The 23,173-nt window shown below is 42.4% G+C and overlaps 1 protein-coding gene across 2 annotated transcripts; it reads left to right on the top strand.

The window, feature by feature from the left end:
• The first annotated feature begins 6,756 nt into the window (after window positions 1-6,756).
• Window positions 6,757-12,207, top strand: LOC142775846 (uncharacterized). Of its 2 annotated transcripts, none has more exons than XM_075878077.1 (4): window positions 6,757-7,841; window positions 8,378-8,635; window positions 9,229-9,351; window positions 9,906-12,207. In XM_075878077.1, exons 2-4 carry the CDS (start codon window positions 8,497-8,499, stop codon window positions 10,070-10,072), a joined length of 429 nt encoding a protein of 142 aa, XP_075734192.1. In that variant the 5' UTR covers window positions 6,757-7,841; window positions 8,378-8,496; the 3' UTR covers window positions 10,073-12,207. The 2 variants fall into 2 exon arrangements, with proteins under 2 accessions (XP_075734192.1, XP_075734193.1); XM_075878078.1 differs by having other exon boundaries at window positions 9,307-9,351.
• The last annotated feature ends 10,966 nt before the right edge of the window (window positions 12,208-23,173 follow it).

Below are 23,173 nucleotides of genomic sequence, written 5' to 3' on the forward strand. Positions count from 1 at the left end.
TCATTAATATTTTGTGTGCTATGTACGTACAAACTAGCGAGAGAATATACGTATTTGACATATTTTTAGTCGACTTCGGCTACAGTCAATTCACTCGACCACCTTGAATATAAAGCGAGTCGCTAAAAAAAAAAAGAAAGGAGAGAGAGTAAACACTAAAATGCAACAATAGCATGCATTGCTTTCATTTTTCTTTTTCCCCCACACATACCCACCTCCTCCCAAGCACACACACACACACACACACACACACACACACACACACACACACACACACACACACACACACACACACACACACACACACACACACACACAATAAAAAGAACGCACCCTAGAAGTTTGATATGGTGATATGCTGATTGATTGATTTGTGGGGTTTAACGTCCCAAAACCACCATTTGATTATGAGAGACGCCGTAGTGGAGGGCTCCGGAAATTTTGACCACCTGGGGTTCTTTAACGTGCACCCAAATCTGAGTAAACGGGCCTACAACATTTCCGCCTCCATCGGAAATGCAGCCGCCGCAGCCGGGAATCGAACCCGCGACCTGCGGGTCAGTAGCCGAGTACCTTAGCCACTAGACCGCCGCGGCGGGGCATATGGTGATATGCTTTCTTGTATAATTTACGGGTGCTCCACGCGCATATTTTCCACGAAGATGGAATTTCAGAATCCCCCTTGAATTACAATATACTTGGTTATTTCGGTTCATATATTGACGGTGTTTTCGATAAGAAGGCGGAATAACTTGCAGAGAACGTAAGCTGTTCTATAGCCTACTATAGTTGGGCATCAGAGAGTGCCCTAAATGGCCATATTATTTCGTTTTGTATATTGTGAAACCGAAATCTTCAATGGCGTTTGTTCGAAGAGGTTTAGGTGAACGCAAAAAAACTTCAAGAGGTCAAAACTTCTGGAGCCCTCAACTCCGGCGTTTCTCAAAGTAATATCGTGGTTTTGGGGTGTAAAACCGATACAGTTATTATTATTGTTTGAAGGAGAATGTCGGCTATCTCCAACAACCGATGTCAGCCAACGTCACCATTACCTTGTATATCTCAGAAGACAGCATCACCGCGTAGTCCTGAGGCATGGCCAAGTATACGCTATGCGCCTAAGCAAAACGTGGAAGCAAATTACAGACCTTCGCAAAAACAACGTAAAAGCGGCATACAAAAAAGCTCCGCTGTATATAGGGAGGAACCGGAATATATGTGCTCAAAGTGCTTTTCAAGAAAAACACCAGCTGTATTGTTGGCTTGCTGCAAATACACGAATAAATAAATAAATAAATAAAACAAAGGTTTCAAAAATAAGCACGAGTGGGTCGAAATTTTGGGAAGAGCAGGAAAAGCAGCCTCCGCCGTTTTTACGTAATTGGGCCTAGCGGTGTGCCAATCACACAGGTCTGCCTGGAGAGGGCATTGACGGAGCTGAAGTTTGTTGGATCGGAACAGCGGTCTAGCATGTTGGAGAGCACGCTATAAATAACGCCTTGCCTATTAGATCATATCCAGTCTCTTGACTCAAAGCGTTCGACAGTCTTTATAGTTACCTTTCTTGAAAAAAATCTTACATGCTAATGAATACCGTAGCGAGTAATTACAGATTTTAAAAATTGTTTTTTCGTTCTGAAGATAAATGGGAAGAAATTTTTAATCATTATGAAAGATAGCACTACTTTGATTCGAGTGGTCGCTGAGGATAGTGCCACTGATTACTTATCAATGATCGGGCGTATTCTGATTTATATTCAGAGTTTATTCATGTGCTGCATCGATAACAGCTCGAAACGATTCCCATTGACGAACGCCATGTCTAAGTGAAATCTGCATGCGAATAGTTGAATTAGAAGTATCTGGCTTTCTTAATTTCCTTGTTTATCGTGGGTTTTTCTAGATTATTTTTTTTCGCAATTTGCTGTGATAAAGCAGCTGCACAAAAAATGTCGATAATGATTATTCTTTATTTGTGTCCTTCTTCAGCGCGAAGTGCCCGTGCCCCTTATTCTCTCTCTTACCTAGGCCTTGGATTGATTGATATGTGGGGTTTAACGTCCAACAACCACCTATTATTATGAGAGACTCCGTAGTGGAGGACTACAGAAATTTCGACCACCTAGAGTTCTTCACCCAAATCTAAGCACACTGGCGATCGCATAGGTCCTTACCACACCAAACAGCTTTGGCCAGCTCTAATTTCGATGAACAGTGAAGGCTGGTTGCGAGGGCCCAGGATGCAACCCGAGTTCACGGTAAGTTGGACTAAGACGCCTCCTCTGCAATCTCTTTTCAAATAAAAACGTTTATTATCACCTCTCTCTCTCTTTCTCTCTCTCTTGAACTCTGGGTACGTATACGAAGCAAAGGTGGGCTATATTTGGCACAGCTGCTTTATTGAAGCACAGCGTGACAAAAAAAAAAAGATAAAACGACACACGTAGGGAATAAAAACGTGGGATGCACTGGGGAGAGAGAGAGAGTGAAAATTTAATCAAGGGAAAAGGGAAAGGATGATTTTAAAGCTTCTATGGTTGGGGTCCTATGTCCGGGGCTCCACTGGCCTTAGCCGCCCGCCGGACTTGATCCAGGAGTGCGAGCACTCCTGGGTCCAAGCAGGTGTGCCTTCCACTGCTCCATACTAGGTCTTTAAGGTTTTTCGATAAAATTGGCTACGTCGCTTGGTTTACTATCTTGGTTTGCTATCCGGATAAAATGGCACGAGAAACACACAAAACTAAACAAATATGAATATGATTTTGTAATATTGGCTTATTGAATTCTAGTAGTATAGATGTAGGTGATGTTCTCATGTCGGAAAAGAAGAAGACAGAAGATCGCTTAATGGCTGAGGTCAGAAACTTAAACCTACCCTGAATTCCTAAAATATTTTTTTCTGGGCGTCTTTTGAAATTCCGCAACAGGAACGTCTGCTTAGCCATATGCGAATTTCTTGCTGAAACAAGAAGAATTCCTTAATAACAATATTCCCCATCATTTTTATTTTACTTCCTTCTCAGTGTTAATAATAAAAAAACGTTTTCTTTCTATTTCTCTTGTATTTCAGAATTATTTTCATTAGTGGATTTTTTTCATAATTGTATTATTTTATATAGAAAGGTCATTTTAAAATTTTAGTTTGTTCCAGTGGCGATTGATTTCTTTTTCATCCATTTTCGAACTTTAAAAAAATGTACCCCTATATTAACCGTCGGTTTCATGGTCAATCCTCCGTACTGAATGGGAGCAAAAAAAAATCAAAGCACATTCAAGCAAGTCAATGACATTTCCATGGCTGGTTCCTTTGGGCTTGCCTACGGGAGCGTAGTAAAAGTGGCGACGTGAAAACAGAAGCCTCATGGTGGCGCCATGGTAAGTGTGAATCGACGAAGGATTAGACTTGCGTTGCGGTCACAACTTGCGTTCTCTTCTGTTTAGGTCCTGTGCCGTTGGTTGCCCTGACAATTGTGACAACGTGTTAGGGCGTCATGAGTTTTTCCTGGAACAAGAGTTCGCACATCGCGACTGCTGGGCCAGACTTCTGGTGGGAGGAAGCACCGGAGACCGAGGAGTTCTCTTCCATCTACGGAAGCGTCCGCTATTCCAGGCGTTGCAGTTGCTTCACCATCCGAGCATAGGTCATAGGTAACCGGGAAGGGCATACATGTGAGCAGGGACTGCCCAAATGCAGACTCTGGAGGCAGACGAACGCACCCGGAAGAGGGTGTTTCAAGTGCGGCGAGGAAGACCTCCTGAGCCTGGAGCTTCTTGGGCAGCCAAGTTAGGTTTTGGTGTGTGCATTTTTCTTAACGCCGTTTGCTCAACATTTCCTAATATTTACGTTTGTGCTTTTTATTGTAATTGGAGAAAATTATTTTTAAATGTTACTAGCATGGTATTGTTTTGCTGTGTTCTCACACGGAGTTTAGTGCTTTCTTACGCATATGTTTTGTATGACCGCGAGCCTTTAATGCATTACTGAGCTGATTTCCAGGTCTCGGTTTCGATCCCAACCATAGTGACCACATTGCTACATGCATGTTGACATTTTGTGGGACGATGCGCGTGTGTGCCGGACGAAGAGGACGAAGAGTGGTCTCCGCTCGGTGTCTGGTGAGCCGGTCACGCCGCTGGTTCTCTCGAGAGGCCAGAAAGCGAGTGCGGGCGATTTCGCGTGCGTGGGCAGCCCGAGTGACAGCGTCAAGGGCATATTCGCTGGTTGGTGTCGCGGTAGACGGAACGACTGTATCTAGAAGTAATGTAGGTTCTCGGCCGAACAACAGAAAAAACGGGGAGTAAGCGGCAGTGTCATGGCGAGAAGAATTATATGCAAAGGTCACGTATGGCAAAGCAAGGTCCCAGTCAGAGTGTTTGGAAGAAATATACTTTGCAAGAATTTCTGTAAGTGTTCGATTCAGACGCTCCGTAAGTCCATTTGTCTGCGGGCGAAAAGAATATTTTCACGGAACGATATGTTGAAATGTTAGCGAACGGAAGTGCATTGTTAATGACCCTGCTAGGTTGGTAAAAATAATCTGGAGTCTTCCTACATGACATTGCTCTTCATCAGAATATAGCTGTCGCGAATATGGCTTCGAAATTTCGTTTAATAAAATAGTTGCGGCGCAACTGATACAGAGAAGAAAAAAGAAGGAGACAGGGTAGGGCGCCAGACTTTCAACTATCCTGTCTCCTTCTTTTTTTTTCTAGCTTGTATCAGTCACGCCACAAATATTTTATTACGTTACGCACCAACTCACCCAACATCACACTCTGCGAAATTTTGTATTACAAAAAAAAAGAATTTTGCTAAATATGTCTGATATAGCGGTAAAAAATAATAATATAGGCCTGCGATTAGAACATCTCGATTGTGTGGCGAGCATTGCTACGTGATATAAATAAAGAAGACAGTATATCACAATTACGCAATGTTTTTGTTGATTTTTATTGTTGACACGAGCCTTTATATAGAGACGTATACGGCATGCCGTTTTTGTTGAAAGTTTTAGAGACTACGTGAAATGTATACCACAAACCATGGTGTACACTCTTTAAATGGCCTTGTTTTAGGCCTGTATTGATCACTTGAGTTTGAGCGTGATCAGGCCGCATGAGGTCTACGGATGGACGACAAGTGGGGTCCACTTAAAAAGAAATTGAGGATCTTTTACAGTTCGATAATATTTCTTGGTTAAAGAGGACCAATATTATTGTCGATGATGTCAAGATTTTTTTCCGTGGTTTTAGCAGGAGGATCTTTAGAATACGCGAAAAAAAGTTTTGGCCCGGATTCACAAAGCTCACTTACGAAAACATTTTTGCGCAAGAGAAATTTTGTTGCGTAAGTTGATTCACGAAACGAAAAAACGTCGTAAGAGGCCATAGTTGTCACATCGGTCGCTGCAAATAAAGCGCGCTGTGACTGCCCGGGAACGTGTCAGCGATGGTGATGCAGTTGCTATATTTGCTTACGTCACCGAAAAGTGCTCGTAAGTGGATTCACGAAGCGAAATTGTGCGTAAAAACAGCATGGCTGAGAGAAAATCCCAAGAGTGGTCCGGACCACTCTTAGGAACAATGTGGCTACTTAGAACCTGCTGCCACAGCGGTATACTTTGGTGCCCTGGCTGGTTTTGAGTTAATTCACGCCCATTAAGGGCTGCCTGATGACTGCTGGTGCGCTTTTATCTCTTTCGGCACTTTGAGTTTCGCGTGTTGTTTCCCTTGTACGCAGTGGATGGTGTTGACAACCACCACCGTCCAATCAGTTCGAAGTCGCAGTAATTGAAGAATTCTATTGGGCGTCAATGGCATAAAACTACGCATGTAAAGATTTGTGGTTGGATGAAAACCAATGTGATACGTGAATGGTCGGTGCATTCGAACGCGACATGACATAGGATCAACCTTATTTGTTATGTTGTTGTGTTGCGCCCCATCTCATCCAATTAAAAGTGCGACTCGAGATCCTTGCCTCATTGGTGGAAATTACCACCAAAGAGGTTAATGGGAGCACATTCTTTGCAAGCTATTGGAAATAAAAATGAGAGAAAGTTTCCAGTGAGTGGTTCCTAAAGTTTGTGCTCTAGTGTACTTTCATCGGCTCTAACTGTCCAATGGTTGCGATCTCTGAAATACAGCTGTCGATACACTTTGGGACGATGTGGAACAAAGCGTACTTTGTAAACCAAAGCGTATTAGGGGTGCGCGTGATTACGCATAGAACTACAAACAAATCATGCATCTTCACCTTCACTGTTCAGACACCGATATGGACCGTGATATTATGGCAAGCAATCGGAATGAAATGACCCTAGTAACTTTGTATGACACCGAAAATATGCAAACCTTCACGATTCTGGAGCAAACCTTGGCTGAATATCCCTGCGTCAATTACCAGTCATTTAACTTGGTGCACGAACATCATTCAAAGGTAGAGCGAGCCACTGACATGTATTTTGTGCGACGTAGTGACCACTTGACCTGAGAATAATAGCGTTGCGAAGGCGAATCCCCTGTCGCATGCTCTGATCGAAGCAGACGACAAACGCGAGCAGACGACGGCTTGGCCGACAGGCACAGCTTGTTATTGGTTGTGAAGCAATACCCTCTACATCAGCTCACTCCGTGACGTTGCCAAAACACTTCTTTCATCTGGCACGCCTGTCCTGTTCGTCATATCACCCCCCTCGCACATAAGAGAAATTTTTTTCACGCCGTGAAAATAGTGCAAGTACTTTCTAAGAGCTCTCTTACGTGCGGTGCTGTTGTCGAAAACAACATGGCGTCGTAAACAGCATATCGGTCGGTGCGACTTTCAGCAAATGCTTCTCGCACGAGTTACTTCAGCGTTTGACCGGATGTGTTGTGATTACAGCAGCTCTTTCAGTGCGTGTGAGCAGTGCGGAAAGCTGTGGCAGTGCAATGGTGTACGGTGAAGCGCAGCGAAGCCTGTGCGTCAGTGTGGTTATCAAGCGGGGATCGGCGTCGATGTATCGACGGCAACTAGCACTCGAGAAGCCTGCAATGTGTGTTTGTGTGCCGGTAACAGTTCGTTCGCTTGACTTTCCAGTCTCTCAGTTGGGTGCTGTGCGACATTTCGGATTGACAGCGTTTTGACACGTTACTTGAGTGACCCCAAGTACGTACGGAAACGTATGAACTACGCGCTCGGTTCTTGCTTCGCCACTAGTTAGCCCGTACGCTTCTATTTACTTGAGAGCAATGTACTGTTCGGTGGTGCTGTGTTGACGTTCCAAGACTTGTGAACAAGCTGTGCTCGTGTGACCGAAAATTGAAAGACAGTGTTGATAACTGTTTTGCCCGGCGAAGTTGTGGTGGGGCAGCTTGGCGCTTTTGTTTATTAAGTCGTCACTTCTCCTTTTTGTGATAACCATAGTCCTAGCGCTGTGATTTGATCAACCAAAACTGCGAGATGTTACATTCTGTTGTGGATCGTGTTACTTTGGAAGCGCGCCTAGACTGTTCTTCGGTAACAACTTGAGAGTTCTATGTGGCAGCGAGAGCCCGTGAACGTCCAGCTTCTCTTCGGCCCCCAGAAAAAGCAAAGATTTCACCGGTGCCTTGCTTTGGATGAAGTTGAAGGCCAATATCGCCTAACTACAGGTTTCCGAATTCGTTTGGCCATCGTTTTTCACGGCACTAGAGCCTTGACAACAGCCGGTCATGGCCAGTTCTTACACTTTATCAATGGACGTGCACGCCTGGCCAGCCCTTCATTGCTGTCATTGGCAGCTTCCAGTCTGCAGATGCCCTTTGCCTGTTGGCCGTACTTGGTTCCTCATGACACCGACGGCTACTAAATGCTGCCATCGGTGAGTTCACCTTGCAGAACTAAATTTCACCAGTACTATAATTCACGCAGTTCTATAACGTGGGCAAGTTTTTAAGCCCATCAGATGTAATGTTTCTCTATGGTAAGTTGAAGCATGAAAAATATACTACTACTGTTATATACATACATATATTATGGAGCAAATACATAAAAAGTTTTTTTTGTGATTTGATACAAGTGAGCTCTTGTTTGATTATGAGGTTGGGCCTATCGATTGACCACGTTTGATAGTTGGAAAGTTAATGTGAATTTATTTTTCAGAAGCCAGGTTGCACTTAAAAAAATTTATGTTATTTTGGAAAATTAGTTCTATAGACGATTACCACTGTGCTAGTACTATACTTCATTAGGACATATATATTGCGGTACGTAAATTTTACATGAGGCTTCAGTTTATTTCAAAGTGATTATAGCAGATTTTGGTCACATTAACGAAGTGATAGCTTCCTCAAATAAGTATTAGAAGTGAGTGCTTTAATGATTGTTTTTAAATATCTCGTTTTTGGCTCTTCACAGATCGCAGAGATTGGTTTGTTAAGGTCCTGTGATTCATCGGTTGAACATTCTGGCACATCAATCCTCATCATTACTTGGAGCACCTGTACAAAAATAGGAAGGACGCGTTCTCCCTAACTATGCAAGCCTATGTCACTGCTGGGACTGTTATCATTCAGCGGATGGGGCGTGGAAGCATGCATGGCAGCCTCATCTGGAAGGACTGCGATCTGCTTGGGAGCTTCGAGCGCACGAAACTGCCTAACGGCTGGCTGCAAGGTTAGTTTTTCTTTAATACAAACGATTACGTGAACACCACTTACTGTGCACAAATTGAAAACCCAAGCATGGTTGCTTTCAGTGGATACCTGTAATATTCTTACACATAATTCTTATTCAACATTTATAGAAATAAATTGCAAGATAATTGAGAATGTTGAAAGCTGAAAGCCTGGAGCTTATGAATGAAACTCCAATAATCTGAGGCTCAAAAGCTTGTGCTTTGAAACGAGCACAAATACTTTGATTCCTTATTGAGCTCTCGAGCTTGTGACTCCCTCTGTGGATCAAGTGCTTTGGAAGAAAATAGCAAGTGGGTGAAAATTGCCTGGCTGTTCACAACTTGTAAGGAGAAAGACCTATTGAAGAAGCTTCAGATGACATAGGGCCAGTAACTGCATCTTTTACCTAATGTAGCTTTTTCTCTCTCTGTGCTGTTGCTTATGTTTCAGCCGAACATGTTCACCACGATTGCATATTGATATATATTTTTCTACAAATTGTACCTGACCTAAGTATGCATTGTTGATCTCTAAAGGTGACGTTCAGTGTGTTTCAAAGCCATGGCTTCTCATTTCTCTGTCTGTGGCTAGCCTATTTCAGCAGCAGAGCGATGCAGCTAGCACACATGCAATCCAAGTCATGGAGCGCTCCTTTGGTGTTCTGTGCAGGACGCAGCATATCCATCCGGCAAGACACTGGTATCAACAATAATGGTGAGTGTTGGTGGCACCTGTAGGAGCCCGTTGTGTTTGTTGCGTATGATTATTTCCCCTGATGAAGTGCATTTTTGAAAGGTTTTCTTCATTTAGATTAATAGATGTCAGCAACAAGCACACTCATAATCCACAAGTTCTTTGTGTCTTCTAGACTGCCCATTTGCTCCTATACGCAGTACGGTGAGCTGGCTATGTTAGACAGCCTTAAAGTTAGGAACATTGGCTGTTGCGTTGTAATGCAGTCTAACTTGTATTTCTTAGTGAACTTATTTGTGGTCTGCTTCTCGCACCTAGTGTAAAAGTCAAAATAGAAGAAACTTTATTGGCTTTTTATGTCTGGCAGAAGTTTCATGCCTTCATCTATAACATTGTAGTTTTGCTCTTGTATCATATTAAATATATTTTCAGTCTTCACTGTTTGTGTGTGTGTGTGTTGAGGCTTGTCATTGGCTTCTGAAAATACAACAATATCTGTAAATATGAGCACATAATTGACAACTATACACTCTTGCATGTAGCATGGTTGTAACAATGATCTGTATTTTTCTAAGTTCCAGCTGTAACAAGGGGTTTGGTGCTCCACGGTCATGTACAGTGTATCAAGAACAGAGCACAGAAGACCAACAAGTATAAAGGGACTGCCAGTGACTGTTCTCCTGCTCAAAGTTTACAACAGCAGAAAGAGCACATTGTGATGTCAGGAGCAGCTGCTGCTTAACTTGTTAGCAGTGCATTATTCAGCAGTTCAATTGCTTGCATTCAAAATTATTTAAATTTTGCATGGAAGATACCAAACTATGACACTAATTTAAAGGCTGCTGTAGTGTTAGTGGGCAAATATTTTTGAGCTGAAGTTTTTAACATGTGTGTTAAGTGCCTGCGTGCCTCTACATTTACATGCCAGAAATCACAGCATCCATGGTCGCCAATGGTAACTGTGTCTGCATTCTTTGTAGTACAAGAAGTAAAGCCATGGATGCAGTAATCATGTACTTAGTCGATGTAATCCTTCAGTGTACACTCATTTGTATAGCACCAATGATGCCATGAGTGTATAAGCTCTGGGAAGTGAATCTATGTGGATTATTTTATTTGGAAGGAAGTAGATCATCACTACTCCTAGTATATCTTAACAGAAGATTTTAGTGCTTGGGTATTATCCCACTGCCTGTCCGTCCTTCAACAGTCTACTTATCTACTGTGTAAGTGTAACTTTTTAAATGTATACCTTGCTCGGATAGGTTTGTTCATAATGTAATGCAAGTGACTTATCATCTATGCAGCTCTACTCAGACTAGAAATAAAAGTACTTATTTTTAGATGTAGCTATACTATGCATTCACTTGTGTTTTTCTAGGTGCCTGTACAATTGTTTAGCCCTACAAAAGTGCTGGTATACTCTAATATTGAATCTGGCATCTTAAAATAGTTTGTTAGTGGAAGTAAGAATGTGTTTACAATCAATATTACTATCCTCAGATGAACTGTGAAAACTCTGTGGAAATTTATTTACATTTTTTGAACTTTGTGAAGGCAAATGTTGTTATGTTCTTTTATTGTGGTCCCTGTTTCATGCAAATGACACATAATTACTTTGCAGTGGCATAGTATTAGTTGTTATTTTACACATATGTGCTGAGCAACATCGCAGTTGAGGCCAGCAGCAAGACATACATGCAGTGCACTGGAGCATCACCTCACATAGTGTACAGTCTTTGCCCACCAGTAAACTCAATATTTTTCAAGCAGACTAATAGACAGCTGTATGGGAACTGTGTTGATGTGCAAACTTTGAAGTCTTCTTGAGGAGTGTTTTTCATCATTTTTGTCCAAGTGAAGTAGCTACCCAAGGCCACAACTGGTGGGAATGGGGTGGTTTCCTCTCTCCAAAAGCACTCTTACCAGCTGCCTCAATGTTAGCATGGGGTGAATTCACGAACTGGAAAAATAATTGGTCTTTGTTTTCTTGGCCGAAAAAGTCGCTTCCACCGTTGAGCCACCACGACGCGCCAGAATAGAAATTTTTAGCTAAATAAAGTTGATTCTACTTTTGAGAAGTGTTTTGGGGAAACGAAATGGCACCTATAGCTGTCAATATAAACACTGTTTGCACCAAGGAGCTTAGTAGCTTATAATTGTATTATTCATGTTTTGTCTAGAATTTACTCGTGCTGTGCCAACTTTCAGCCCAAGTGTCCTAAAATGCTTTGTTAGTGGGTTGTGAATGAGCCAAGCTATGTAAATAAACAGAGTGATATTGCAGACATGTACAAAATATTGATGCAAAGCCCTCTTCTTTAGCATGACATTGTCAAGGGCTTTATTCTTGTGTTTTTTATAAAAACTGCTTGTCACTGGGCAGCAGCAGAAAACTATGCATCAAGCTTTTGCGAGATAATTCGAAAAACACCGTGTTCAGACATAACAGTGCCGGTGGATATCTCTCGTAAGTTACTTTCTGTAGTATATTCAAAATGAGTGTATTAGAATTGTTGTTTTATAGCCATTCATTTTAATATTTACACATGAGTGTGTGTATGTATGTATGTATGGGTGTACATATGTATATGTGTGTGTGCGTATATGTATGTATGTATGTATGTATGTATGTATGTATGTATGTATGTGTGTATGTATGTATGTATGTATGTATGTATGTATGTATGTATGTATGTATGTATGTATGTATGTATGTATGTATGTATGTATCTTTTAAATGAGAATCCGTTTATCATTGGTGAGTAAGTTTGGTAATGATTTGGCTGAATTTGTTTCTAGTTATTTCTCTTTTGAGCCATTATACATTTCAATTTGTTTTGTACTGCATAAAAATAAATGTAACCTTACACAGAATATGTGTGTTCGAAGAAGTTTCATTTCCCAACCTACAGTCATGGGCAAGAAATTGGGTAAAATGAAACGAACCTGCGAAGATTAGTTTCGAGCATAGCTACTCTACATGGCATATCTCGTACACATTGCGTTGGTTGAATATGTCGATTTCAACCTTTCAATTTTAATCAGAATAAGCAAGCTATCACCCGTGGTTGTATATGTGTGTGATATTTATGCATACTGTGATACCGGTTCGCAATTACAATTAAGGTCACAAACCTAGTCAAGCTGTATACACGAATTTTGTCCATGCACCTTTCATCTGCACTGGAACTGTTGTTAATAAAAAATAAACTTCAGTTTAGAAATTCATTCTAGTAACCAAAAGCAGGGTATCTCTTTATCACACAAATCAAATTTCCATTGTTCTGTTCCATTCTGGACAATAGGGGACCCTCTCAGCAGAACTCGATTACCTGCTATAGTTCATTTTAACCATTGACAGCGACATTTCACTGAAGCGTGCAGCATGACAAATAGCGGGAGAGAAGACACAAACTAATCACTCTGTTTGCGTCAGCTCTAACTGTCCGTACTTTTTGATCTTGCTGCATGTGATGATGCCCACCAAATTAGCACGAAAGCGTGTCCCTACAAAGGCAGTCAACTTGGCTGCAAGCAGTTAGCTCACTGCATGTGTAGATTTTCTTCAAAACACCGTGAAGACTGATTGCTGGTCGAATATCCAAAGACGTGAAAAGTAATATACCAGGTATGATATTGGTATTTCAGCACTGGACACTTTTGCGATAAGAGAGGATGGAGGAGAAAATTATGAACCCTCAATTGTTTAATTTTTGAAGGAGCACAGTACAGCGCTTTTGGGTCAAAAGGGGAGTGAAAGAAGCAAGTGCGAAAGCCTACTTCTCAAAAAACTAGTACCCGCCACCACGCATAATGTCAGGCCGGGCAACCTCTTGAAAAAAAAAAGTGCTCAGTGATTCTGCGAATCGAACCAAGTACCTCCTAGATTGTAGTTGAGCGCTGTAACCGCTCGTCCACTGCAGCAGTACTTGTGTTCGCCCTATTGCTGATATATCGTCATTCCTTCGAATGAAGCCAAATGCAAAAACGTCCCGTGAAACTTTGTCAAAAATAGAAAAAATAGTTAGAATGCGTTTTCCCAAGGTTACTAGAAGATAGAAACCGCCACGTGTGACTGTATAACCGTGCGCTATTTATTCTTGTACATTACTGTCATTACGTTGGGATAGCGGGCTCTAACGTACGCTACCTTCTCATAGTTTGCCAAATATAGATAAGAAAATACAAATATATATCGGCCTGTGACAACGCTAATCAACTATTATGAGTTCACTGTCACTAGTGTCACTTTCACTAGATGAATGCTCAGTTTGCTTCCATTATCGTTATTTAGCAAAGTTTTGGCTCATTAACTCAACTCTCTTAATTAGCATTGATTCTCACACCTAAGGACAGTCACACATCATCTCGCTTTCTGAGTGGCTGTCACTCCCATATAACGCGTACTCCACTTTTTTATGCTCTCCGAGCATCTGACCCTGCTTTGCGGAGACATTCCCTGACGTCTGCTGGGCCAGAAAATTGTCTTTATTATCTATCAATTTCAAGCTTTCGCGAAGCCGAAACGAGAGTCTCTCTCTCTCTCTTTTCATCCTTTTCGCACGTGTGATAACGTCTCTCGACCTCAAGACTCGTATACACGTCCCTTGCTTCGTTTGCGCACTCAAACAACGCTGGGCGAAATATTTGCACCGTGTTTTGTGAAAAGCATTAGCACTGAGACACCTCCCGACGAGTCTCCCTCATTTTACGTAGACATATACCTAAGCGTAAGCGTATGCACGTTCTCGCATTCCGGCTTTATAAAAACGCTGCGGTGCATGGAACCAGCAAAATTGCGCTCACAATTTCATTTGATTACTGCTGTTATCTATTTCCGCACAATTCGTCTGCAGGCACCAAAGTCGCTCATGTGTCTTGTAATAAGAATATTGTAACAAAGGCTACCTTTGACTATAGGTACAAAACACCCTTACGTTCACCACTATACCATGCTAGATCGCACCGAATTAGTTAAGTAGCAGCGCAGCTTCAATGAAATGTAAGGTAACTGGTCGCGTTAAATAGGGGAAGACATTCGAGGCACATTTTCAAACATTGCATGCATCGATTTATGTGTGGTTTCATTTATGTGGTCTGGAGTGTTGTTTACTTGTACTTGGCGAGATAATGCATGGATTGCTCGGTGGCTTAAGGCCATCGAGCAATTATTTTTTTAGCTACAGTCGTTAAATAAAGGCGAGTGCTTGGCTTTGCACAGCCCACCAAAACGTCTATTACAACGTACGCGGCATCCCGTAAGCGCTGTAGCAGACGCTCGCGAAACTGAAACTTAGATGCAGCAAATCATTGGCTATCATCGTATACTCTCGATGCTAGACGCTTTGCGTGCTACCTTGATATTATCGGCACACACTTCTTTCTTTCCTTGTCGTTTCATCGGCTATCGTGTGTCCTCCTTGCCCTCTTAAGTGCCGAATAAGTTAAATTCATACCCGCGCTATAGTAATCCCTCCAGATAAGAGAACTTTTGGCTAAGAAAATGCGTAGCCAAAGAGAAAGCTTTGTGAATTCGGCCCTTTGTCTTTCTCCATCTCCGCGAACGCACTGAAAGTGCGGCTGTGAAAACATACCTCACATTCGGTTCCTATGGCCTGGAGCCATTCGTCACTTTGACGCATAATATTCGGCCGCTCACTTGGCGTGTTTAGCCTTTGGTTTAGCTGAGCGTCGCTTACACTCTAGTCACGTGTGGATGCAGCGTCTAGAGACAGTTCAAATATGGCAGTGCTGGGGACTGCATAGATTTCGCGTTTTAAACAATGGCGTTCTGACGAGACATGATCAGCTTGGCCGCAAAACGACGACGAAACTAAATGGATGCACCTTCACCTTCCCCTCAATTGACTTCGTAAGCGGAGCTAGAAATGTGTTCTATGTTTCGAGTACTATGTGAGCAAGCGTTTTTCATATCTTCAACCATGGTTTCCGCGACTAACTCATGGCGTGGCGTTGCCGGAACTAATCGAGGAGGCCACGCTTCAGCAGTGCTGCTGTTCTAGATGACGCGGCATAACGAGCATGACGTCACCGCATTCGCTCTGCGTCTCAAGAAGTCCTTTGGTCACCACCTTCATTTTTTTCACGAAAAATGTTGTTTGCGTTGACTTGTGAGAACCCTCACATCGCTTTTCGAGATCAGCAGGGATCAAACGAAGCAACGGTGCTAGTGGAGTTGCCCTTTTCGTTTCCCTATGCCCCACTTCTCTTTCCCATTTCTTCGGATACATGTCTAAGGTAAAAGCGACCAGGCACGTTTTAAAATGTAAGTTATTGATCAATTATTCAGTGACTATTGATGCGTTCTCACAACGTATCTGTCACGCACTTTTTTGGGTTAGACTAAGCTCATTAAAAATGTCCATACTGTATTGGTTATTGCGCGGTTGTTTATTTAGCTAACCCCACAGATTTGGCCCTCCCATGTACTGTGCCATGTCGGTGCCTGTAAAAGAACACCAACTCCACCACGGCATCTGTAATAATCATATTGTTGTTCGGAGACGTAAAACCTTACACAATATTATATTAGGATTTGGTCCTATATTTGGGCCATGCTAATTGCCTATCCCAGGCTCTTATGGGATGTATTAGTTATTGATCGATCATTGGATGCCTATTGACTGACTACCGACTGGTTGTCGAATGGGTATCACCATACGTATTAGCAATGTTTTTGGGCCATGCTAAGCACGTAGAAATGCTCTAAAATTGGTTATTGATTAATTATTGATTAGCTATTTATTGGTTATCAATAGACTAGAGGTTGGCATCGATGGCTTTGCCAGGAGTGCCTTTACACACACACACACACACACACACACACACACACACACACACACACACACACACACACACACACATATATATATATATATATATATATATATATATATATATATATATATATATATATATATCGAAACGTCATAAGGCAGCATAATGAACACACAAAAAAATTGAATTCTTTTCCCATCAGCGCGACAGACGGCATCCTAATGCATTTGTTACGCATCTTTTAAAACTCCCCTGCTTTTATTTAGGAACGGTAATTTTTGGCGTTCTTATAAATCGACTACCAACGTGCCTAGATATCCACTTTGGTTATTAATACTTAGCGTACCAAAGTTATAATAACATATACAATGATATAGTATTAAGGTCGTGGTTGTCTCGGCTACTGTACAGATCTCTGTAAAACTCCTCCACTATTTTAACTATCCTATTCATATTGGTAGTTATTTTGCCTTCTTTGTCCCTTAGTGTATACATCCGACTTTTGCCTATCCCAAGTTTCCTCTTCACTGCTTTTTTCCAAGTTTCCTCTTCCCAAGTTTCCTCTTCACTGCCGTTTTTCAGAACGTGTTCAATTCTCTCCATGTTATACCTTCTTACATCGCATACCTTACGTCTATTAATCAACTTCGAAAGCTCTGCCAGTTCTATTTTGTCTGTTGTACTTGACACTTTCATGATTTGACGCTTCTTAATTAGGTTCTTCGTTTCCTGGGAAAGCTTGCCAGTGTCCTGTCTAACTACTCTGCCTCCAACTTCCACTGCACACTGCGTAATGATACTCGTCAGATTATCATTCATTGTATCTACGCTAAGGTTGGTTTCCTCACTAAGAGCCGAGTACCTGTTCTGCAGCGACACTCTGAATTACTGTACTTTCCCTCTCAGTGCTAGCTCATTGATTGGCTTCCCCACACCCCACCAGTAATGATAGAAGAAGTCAGAAAAGCTTTGGAGAGCATGCAAAGAGGCAAAGCTGCTGGTGAGGATCAGGTAACATCAGATCTGCTGAAAGATGGAGGACAGATTGTGTTAGAAAAACTAGTCACCCTGTTTACGAGGTGTCTCCTGATGGGAAGAGTACCAGAGTCTTGGAAGAACGCTAACATCATCTTAATACATAAGAAAGGAGATGACAAGGACTTGAAGAATTACAGGCCGATCAGCTTGCTCTCTGTAGTATACAAGCTATTTACAAAGGTAATTGCTAACAGAGTAAAGAAAACATAAGAATTCAATCAACCAAAGGAACAAGCAGGATTTCGAACAGGCTACTCAACAATTGATCACATTCATACTATCAATCAGGTAATAGAGAAATGCTCAGAGTATAACCAACCACTATATATAGCCTTCATAGATTACGAGAAGGCGTTTGATTCAGTAGAAATATCAGCCGTCATGCAGACACTGCGGAATCAGGGCTTAGATGAAGTATATATAAACATTCTGGAAGAAATCTACAGGGGATCAACTGCTACCATAGTGCTTCATAAAGAAAGCAACAGAATACCAATCAAGAAGGGTGTAAGGCAGGGGGACACAATCTCCCCAATGTTATTTACCGCGTGCTTAGAGGAGGTTTTCAGAAGCCTAGAATGGGAACAGTTAGGGATAAGAGTAAATGGAGAGTACCTTAGCAACCTGTGCTTCGCCCATGACATTGCATTGCTGAGTAAGTCAGGGGACGAATTGCAACTCATGATTACGGAGTTTGACAAGGAGAGCAGAAAGGTGGGTCTTAAAATTAATCTGCAGAAAACGAAAGTAATGTACAACAACCTCGGAAAGGTGCAGCGCTTCGAGATAGGTAATAGTGCACTTGAAGTTGTAAAAAACTATGTCTACTTAGGGCAGGTAATAACCGCAGAGCCGAATCACGAGATTGAAGTAACTAGAAGAATAAGAATGGGGTGGAGCACATTCGCCAAGCACTCTCAAATTATGACAGGTAGATTGCCACTATCCCTCAAGAGGAAGGTATATAACAGCTGTATCTTGCCGGTACTTAGCTACGGAGCATAAACCTGTAGACTTACAAAGAGGGTTCAGCTTAAATTGAGGACGACGCAGCGAGCAACGGAAAGAAAAATGGTAGGTGTAACCTTAAGAGACAAGAAGAGAGCAGAGTGGATTAGGGGACAAACGAGGGTTAAGGATATCATAGTTGAAATAAAGAAGAGGAAATGGACATGGGCCGGGCCTGTAGCGCGTAGGCAGGATAACCGCTGGTCGTTAAGGGTAACTAACTGGATTCCCAGAGAAGGAAAGCGGGTTAGGGGGAGACAGAAGGTTAGGTGGGCAGATGATATTAAGAAGTTTGCGGGTATAAATTGGCAGCAGCAAGCACAGGACCGAGGTGACTGGCGGAACATGGGACAGGCCTTTGTGCTGCAGTGGACGTAGTCGGGCTGTTGTTGTTGATGATGATACAATAATATCTGGAGTTCTACGTCGCGAAACCACGATACAATTATGGGTGACGCCGTAGCGGAGGGCTCCGGAAATTTCGACTGTCTGGGGTTCGTTCAACGTGCGCTGACATCTGACAGAATACACGGGTCTCCACCATTTCACCAGCGTACGAGAGCTATAGTAAATGTCGGTGCATTTTACCGGTCAGCAAACCTCTGCTTGCCGTCGCACGTTATGCTGTAATTGTGACAGCCTTACGCCTATTTAAGTTAAAAAAATGATTCATTAATATGACGGCGCTCACTCATTCCAGGTGCCACGGGAAAATACGCGAGTTGCGCTCCTCCGCGTTTCGCGTTAGCTGGCGAAGGTGGTCACTGACACTCTGCGAACATTATCAGTAGCCACTTTTCGAAAATGCCTCACCGCGGTGGTCTAGTGGCTAAGGTACGTGGCTGCTGACCGGCAGGTCACGGGATCGAATCCCGAATGTGGCGGCTGCATTTCCGATGGAGGCGTAAATGTTGTAGGTCCATGTGCTCAGATTTGGGGGCACGTTAAGGAACCCCAGGCTAGAGACGCCGTAGTGGAGGGCTCCGGAATTCCGACCACCACCCAGGTGTTCGAAATTTCCGGCGCCCTCCAGTACGGCGCCTCTCATAATCATATCGTGGTTTTGGCACGTTAAACCCCACAAATCATTCAATCAATCACTTTTCGGTAATCCCAGGGTGACAGCGTGCTCTTCGCAGGAAGGGCTCCCATTCTCCCATTTCACTAAATTCCGCCTTTCTCTACAAATTGAAAAGTTAACTAATGTATTTTTTAAATACTGCAGCAATTTATGCCTCTAGCACTCTCCAGGTGTGTGCCGGTATACCAAAAAATAATTCAGATGGCTGTGGGAAACTTTGCGCGATGGCGAATATCACAAACAGCTATAAGAATATTCGCTGAATACAAAGACGCAGCGAACGATATCTGGGCAACCGCTAATTCCTCCTTACCCGGCAATGAGACAGGCTGCACTCCAGACAGTTTGATGACTCACATACCGAGCCTCCGGGTTGCCGAGCTGGGAGGACGATGGGCGATTTGAGCTGATGACAACTCACAGAGATATTACACAGTATTACACGCTAAAAAGGAAGAAAATTCATTCACCCACGCACTCGTCATTGTACAAAGGACAGACGGTGGCGTGGCGCCTACTTCAGACTGTTACGATCGGCGCTGGAGGCAAGCAGAAAGGGGTGTTCGCGGTTCTGTGAACAAGTTGCTGAAAAGAAGCGGACCCACTGACAGCCATTAAAATATGGGTATTGTTCTCCCAACCGTGAAGCGAGGCGCGTGAAGTTGTGACGCCACGCCGCAAAGTGTGTAACAACGAGACGACCGAAATGGTTTCGGTCGAGACAGCCTCCTCCAAGAAGAGGCGGCGTCAGCATGGATGACAATCAGCGACGCAGCAAAATGATCGACTGAGTCAAACGCCTTCTCGTAATTTATGAAAGCTATGTATAGAGGTTGGTTGCATTCCATGCCTTTCTCTATTACCTGATTTATAGCACAAATATCGTCTATTCAGGGGTAGCCTGCACAAAATCTTGCTTGTTCCTTTGGTCGATTGAACTGTAATGTCGCCTTAATTCTATTAGCTGTAATTTTTGTAATTAGTTTGCAGAGAAGGAAAAGTAGGCTGATCGGCCTGTAATTTTTCAAGTCCTTGACGTCTCCTTTTTTATGGATTAATATGATGTTGGCATTTTTCCAAAATTCTGGTACCTTTCCCATCAGGCACTTCATATATAAGGTGGCCAATTTTTCTAACACAAAATTCTCTGCCATCATTCAGCGGGTCGGTTGTTACCTTATCTTCACCAGCGCTTTGCCTCTATGCATTTCTTCTAGAACTCTTCTATACTTCCACTCTCGTTACTGGTAGGATGTTGAATTCCTCTGGGTAATTATTGCTTTTTACGATATCATCCTGGTTGTTCCGGCTTCTGTACAGCTCTCTGTAGAGCTCCTCTGTCATCTCAACTATCCTATTCATATTGATTATGGCGTTGCCTTTCTTGTCCCTTGATACATACAGCTGATTTTTGCCTATGTACATGTTTTGCTCTGCAGCTTTTAGGTTTTTGCCACTTTTTACAGCCTGCTAGATTCTCTCCATGTTATACCTTCTGATGTTGGCTACCTTATGCCTATTGATTAACTTGGAAAGCTCCACCAGTTATATTTGGTCGGTTGCACTTCAGGCTTTCATGGTTTGTCGTGTCACAATGAGATTTTTCGTCTCCCGAGATAGTTTACCAGTTTCCCGTCTAGTGATTATATTTCTGACTTCAATTGCACACTCTTTGATGATACTAATAAGATTATCGTTCATTGTGTCAACGCTAATGTCAGTTACCTCATTTAGAGCCTCGAATCTCTTCTGAAGCAAAACTCTGAATTCCTGTACTTTCCCTCTCACTGCTACCTCATTAATTGGCTTCTTGCATATCAGTTTATGCTTTTGCTCTTTAAATTCAGGTGAATACGAGCTCTTACCATTCTGTGGTCACTGCAGCTGATCTTGCCAACTAAGTCTACATCCTTTGTGATGCATGAGTGTGTATACAGAATGAAGTCTGTTTCATTTTTAGTTTCGCCATTAGGACTATGCTCCGTCTACTTTCGGTTAGCTCGTCATATTAGTATACTGTGACTTTACTTTAATAATGGCTGACTTTACATATTCATAGAAGTATTCAACCAAACGATCATGATGGCTCGATGTAGACGCGTAAGCCTGCCCCACCTTCATCTTGTACCTTTTGTTAAACTTAATTACGATACTTGTCCCCCTCCCACTGCTGCTATAGTATTCCTTTATGTTGCCAGCGATATTATTATGTATGAGAAACCCCACACCTAGTTATTGTCTATCAGCTAATTCATGGTAGCATAGGACGTGTCCGTTCTTCAGCCCTGTGTAAGCCTCACATCGCTGAGCCCTATTATACCCAAGTTAACACCCTCTAATTTTTCGAATAGTACAACTAGACTAGCCTCACTAGATAGCGTTCTATCGGTGAAGGTAGTTCAGATTCTAATGGTGGCCTGTCTGGACCCAGAGATTCTTAAAACCCTCCGCCGCATCGCAGGTCTGATCGCCACCTTGAACAGTTGCTTCGCAGCCAATGGGGACTGAGGGCCAAAGGTTGAATGGTACTTTCATAAGGGAGGTAGTGGCCAAGTTCTGCACCAGGGTGGCCAATCCTGCTCTGGAGAGAGTGCATTACCGTGAGCTGGTCGTTAGTGAGACCGCACCCAAGACCTCTTTTTTTAATTATACCTTCAGAGAGAGAGAGACAGAGAGAAAATTTAACTTCATTAAAGCACCAGTGGAGGTAGCAAGGTGCCACGCAGGGCCCTCTTGCTACCCGACTGTATGCAGTCATCAAGTTGCGTCTCGACGCTTACGCCAGGGAACTACGCGCATTTAAGTAAATGTCATATCACATCATGGTATTGCAAATATTACTGTGGTAACGCGCTTATAGCTGCAGCAACGACGACGACAACAACAACAACAACAACAACAACAACAACAACAACAACAACAACAACAACAACAATAATAATAATAATAATAATAATAATAATAATAATCAGCCTGACTACGTCCACTGCAGGACAAAGGCCTCTCCGATGTTCCGACAGTTAACCCGGTCCTGTGCTTGCTGCTGCCAATTTATACCCGCAAACTTCTTAATCTCATCTGCCCACCTAACCTTCTGTCTCCCCCTAACCCGCTTCCCTTCTCTGGGAATCCAGTTAGTTACCCTTAATGACCAGCAGTTATCCTGTCTACGCGCTACATGCCCGGCCCATGTCCATTTCCTTTTCTTTATTTCAACTATGATATCCTTAACCCCCGTTTGTCCCCTAATCCACTCTGCTCTCTTCTTGTCTCTTAAGGTTACACCTACCATTTTTCTTTCCATTGCTCGCTGCGTCGTCCTCAATTTAAGCTGAACCCTCTTTGTAAGTCTCCATGTTTCTGCTCCGTAGCTAAGTACCGGCAAGATACAGCTGTTATATACCTTCCTCTTGAGGGATAGTGGCAATCTACCTGTCATAATTTGAGAGTGCTTGCCGAATGTGCTCCATTCCATTCTTATTCTTCTAGTTACTTCAATCTTGTGGTTCGGGTCTGCGGTTATTACCTGCCCTAAGTAGACATAGTCTTTTACAACTTCAAGTGCACTATTACCTATCTCGAAGCGCTGCTCCTTTCCGAGGTTGTTGTACATTACTTTCGTTTTCTGCAGATTAATTTTAAGACCCACCTTTCTGCTCTCCTTGTCTAACTCCGTAATCATGAGTTGCAATTCGTCCCCTGAGTTACTCAGCAATGCAATGTCATCGGCGAAGCGCAGGTTACTAAGGTATTCTAAGGTATATAATAATAATAATAATAATAATAATAATAATAATAATAATAATAATAATAATAATAATAATAATAATAATAATAATAATAATAATAATAATAATAATAATAATAATAATAATAATAATAATAATAATAATAATAATAATAATAATAATAATA

Source organism: Rhipicephalus microplus, chromosome X (genome assembly GCF_043290135.1).
Source record: "Rhipicephalus microplus isolate Deutch F79 chromosome X, USDA_Rmic, whole genome shotgun sequence".
NCBI lineage: Eukaryota > Metazoa > Arthropoda > Arachnida > Ixodida > Ixodidae > Rhipicephalus > Rhipicephalus microplus.

Coding starts and splice junctions, on each gene's coding strand:
- LOC142775846 (XM_075878077.1), top strand. CDS start 8,497: ATGCAAGCCTATGTCACTGCTGGGACTGTTATCATTCAGCGGATGGGG. Junction 8,636..9,228: donor GCCTAACGGCTGGCTGCAAG/GTTAGTTTTTCT, acceptor GTCTGTGGCTAG/CCTATTTCAGCAGCAGAGCG. Junction 9,352..9,905: donor CACTGGTATCAACAATAATG/GTGAGTGTTGGT, acceptor TATTTTTCTAAG/TTCCAGCTGTAACAAGGGGT.